A 3,633-nucleotide genomic window follows, 5' to 3' on the forward strand; every position below is an offset into this window, starting at 1 on the left:
CAAAATGGAAACTATAGTTTAATAATACAAGTTTTAAGGGTCATCTTAGTTTGATCTCATTTCGCAATCGATTTGACTTTTATTATCCCAATTCTGGGCGAATCTTATGCGACGACACGAATCGATCTCATAACCGGGTCTAGTCACTGTTTAACGGAGCACGACAAGTTCAATCTCTCAATTTAAAATAAACCCGATCGAGACTGCTGAATAATTTGTCAAGTTGTATCGAAGGGATTCCACTTTGGTTGACATGAACATAAATTACGACTATCTTTGGAACAGGATGGAAAAGAAACACATACGTATTTATAGATAAAGCGTATAATTATTGATTGAAAATGATTTAGAGGCTGATTTCTCAACCTCGCGTCGGTAATATTTATAGTATTCACAGTTGCACGTTCTCATAGTATTATGTTAACCATCGATATTTTTGCTAGATAGCTTCCCAGTCCTCCTTGATCATGTCTGCAGCCTTTTCTCCAAACATATCGATCGGAGCATGAGGATTACCAGATATAACCTGTTAAACAAGCAAAACGAAATGCAACGAATTAACATCATGGATTCTGCGCTACCTAAAGCGATATCGATCGTTTAAATCATACTTGTGGCATGATGGAGGCATCGACCACTCTCAGTCCTTTCACTCCGTGAACCCTCAATCGAGGATCGACCACCGCCATTGGATCAGAGGCTGGACCCATCTTACAAGTGCCACTTTGGTGGTTTTCCGGTCTTGTGTTCCAATGAATGTCGCACTTCCAGTAATCCTCGCTACCTACTTCGTGTTTGCTGCACTCTTTTGTGGGCTCGTGCTTTAATTTCAAGCCGCGTTTCTTCATCGCTGTCGAATTAGCCAGCTTGAAGATGTTTTCAAGTCCCTGGTATACCACATCGACGTCGTGTTCGGTGCCGAGATCGTTGCTCCAGATGTTTGGATGGGTGAAAGGATTTTTATCCTTGAGCGTGATGCGACCTGCGAATACGGATTAAAATGAAACGTATAAAATAACGAGCAATGTATCAATTGCACCCTTTGAGTGCCAGAGGAAATTTTTATACACGTCCGAGAAATGCCAGATAATTTTAAGAAAAGAGTTATAGCAAGCATATATCGCTTTTGGCCCTTTTTGCAAATGTATGGAAGAGCGATATATCGCTCCTTGGTACTCAAACGGTTAAGACGCTTTCAGAAGATGGACGAACCTCTGCTGTGAGGATGCAGGTTGACTGCTGAGAATCTGACGGTGGTCTTATTATTACCATCCCCTTGTAAGTCGGCGACGGCTAACTTGGTACGGCATATGGCTTGATAGCCAGCGAAAAAGATTTGGATGTCAGGGTCGTCTAGAGTCGTGAAGTTGGAAGCCAGGATACCAGTCACCTGGGCCAAGCCCGTGGCAGACATTGGTCCAGTCTGATTGTACAGATATTGCGACGCGCTTCCATCGTTCAGCTCCGCGGAGTACTGCTGATTCAAGGTGAAGTCTACTCCGTAGGACTGATGATTGTGAAGATTCTCACCGACGCCTGGTAGGTCGTGAACGACGGGAACACCTACTTCCAACAAATGCTTACTCGGTCCTATTCCTGACAGAAGCAGCAGCTGAGGGGAGTTTATCGTGCCTCCAGACACGATCACCTCTCGTTTCGCCTTGACAAAGTACTTTTTCCCATTCTGTGTGCAAAAGCAGTCTCAAAATTAGGGTACTTGAGTCAAAACTGATATTAGCTAAGCTTTTGAAACACATTACCATTACTAATTCAACGCCAGTTGCCTTCTTCTCCTTGGTCGTGATCTTCGTGACCATGGCGTTCAAAGCTACGTGGAGATTCTTGCGATGGGTGAAAGGTCTGATGAATGCAGAGACACTGCTTAGCCTGACACCGTTTCTGCTGATGGTCTGAGCAACCGTGAATCCGGTAATCTTGTCGCCGGTCATGTCTTCGGTGATACCGAATCCTACCTCCTCTGCGGCCTCCATGATGGCGTTGGTGAACTCAGGCTGCCAAGGGAATCTGGCGGAATGAAAAGAGTCTCCTTTAACCTTTCACTTAGGGACACTAATTAATCCTTTAACCTATAACTACGTGCGAGATTCGTGGTAGAGACTTTGAGTTGAAGATGAAAAATACAAGTCAGGCACGTCGTATGAAAGGGCGCAAGGAATTTTATACTCGATCAAAGGGTTAACGAACCTTTCCACTGTCAAGAGTCCACCAGTGGCGTGGTACTTGGCGCTGACTCTGCCAATCTCTCTGTTGTCCTCTGATTTCTTGTAGTACTTCAGGACCTAGGAAACGCAATTTTCACGTATGTCAGGAAATTCTGAATAATTTTCGATTTGCCCTGATTTTTATATCGACTGCATACCTCGTCCCAGGACCATCCCTCGTTGCCCATGTCCACCCAGTTTTGGAAGTCCTTGGCGTGACCTCGATGGTAGGCCATACCGTGGTGGACCGTGCATCCTCCGAAGTTTTTACCTCGCGGCCAGGAACAACTGCCATTCGTGCTTAGACAGGCGGCGGTCTCGTTGGTCGTGTAGTATTTCCAGTCCAGTCTGCTTCCTGTGCACAGAGACACAAAGATATTATATTCGTTTGGTTAATGCACCGTTGGAGAAACAAGGTTTCCTCACCTAGGAAGAGCTGAAAAAAACTCGGCACCTCTGCTCCGGATGGCTCGTCTGGGCCAGCTTCGACCAGCAGGACCGTCCAATTGCTTATCTCCGATAATCTCGAAGCCACCACGGGACCAGCAGCTCCAGCTGTCGGGTTAAAAATTTCACAGATACAGTAGGATGAAGGTGTCAGTCGAGGATTCTGATGAATGAAGACTCGATAGTTCTAAAGCTTCTGCTAAAGCCATCTACAACAAGGTTGGGCAAACCTTCTCCCGTGCAGTTTCATCAGAATCAGTGTTTGACAGTTCGCTGGTATAGTTGCGTTTCGAACGTACCGCCCACCACGATGAAATCGTACTCGGCAGCCGGTGCGGGGACTGATTGGACACGGCCGCATGGATCGTTGATTTTCGTGTTTACAATCAGAAGAGAATTGAGCAGCGCTATGAAAGCGGTGGCCGAATTCGCGGCGCAAACCTCGGTGAGCTGAGGCCCTCCAGCGTAGGGATTCGGACACTGTGGTAATCCGCTGAAAGTGCAACTCTGAAACCGGCCGTGATAAGATTACAGGCGTTTTGCACCACATCGGCTTGCATAATGCATTAGCAATTATATCGTAACATGATTCATTCGAACAAAATAGAGATAACAAATTTTTGCTGACATACCATGTTGGCCAAAGGACGCGCGTACAGTGTGCAAACTTGTCCCCGGGAACGTCCCTAGAACTAGCAGTGCCTTGCACTCGCAACTGGCTTTAAACGTTCGCGTAAATACCTTTATATACTCATAATTTTACGAGGAAAGTATTTATGAAGATGATAAGAAATTCTCTAGAACACAAGCATATGTAAATATAGACCGCGCTATCTAACGTTTATTGGTGGTGATAGATTGTGCATCGCGGAAACCGCATGAATTGCGGCTGGTACGTTTAAATTGACGCGGGACGGAGGGGGGGGGCAGGTGACAGCTCTGTCTCGTGGCCAAATCAGTTCTG

At 45.9% G+C, this 3,633-nt stretch overlaps 2 protein-coding genes across 6 annotated transcripts in view; one reads left to right on the forward strand and one right to left on the reverse strand.

Annotated features, from left to right (window-relative positions):
* Positions 1 to 3,633, forward strand: part of LOC128879873 (nephrin-like) — a 347,536-nt gene that overhangs the window by 73,945 nt on the left and 269,958 nt on the right. The gene's annotated exons all lie outside the window — the stretch shown is intronic.
* LOC128879878 (glucose dehydrogenase [FAD, quinone]-like) lies at positions 307 to 3,450 on the reverse strand. The gene is made up of 9 exons (XM_054129431.1): positions 3,302 to 3,450; positions 2,969 to 3,176; positions 2,649 to 2,777; positions 2,381 to 2,577; positions 2,206 to 2,300; positions 1,761 to 2,025; positions 1,213 to 1,684; positions 612 to 982; positions 307 to 526 (listed from the first exon to the last, which is right to left on the reverse strand). The coding sequence occupies exons 1-9, from the start codon at positions 3,302 to 3,304 to the stop codon at positions 440 to 442; spliced, it is 1,827 nt and encodes a 608-aa protein (XP_053985406.1). The 5' UTR covers positions 3,305 to 3,450; the 3' UTR covers positions 307 to 439.

This window comes from Hylaeus volcanicus, chromosome 7 (assembly GCF_026283585.1).
Source record: "Hylaeus volcanicus isolate JK05 chromosome 7, UHH_iyHylVolc1.0_haploid, whole genome shotgun sequence".
NCBI classification, from domain to species: domain Eukaryota; kingdom Metazoa; phylum Arthropoda; class Insecta; order Hymenoptera; family Colletidae; genus Hylaeus; species Hylaeus volcanicus.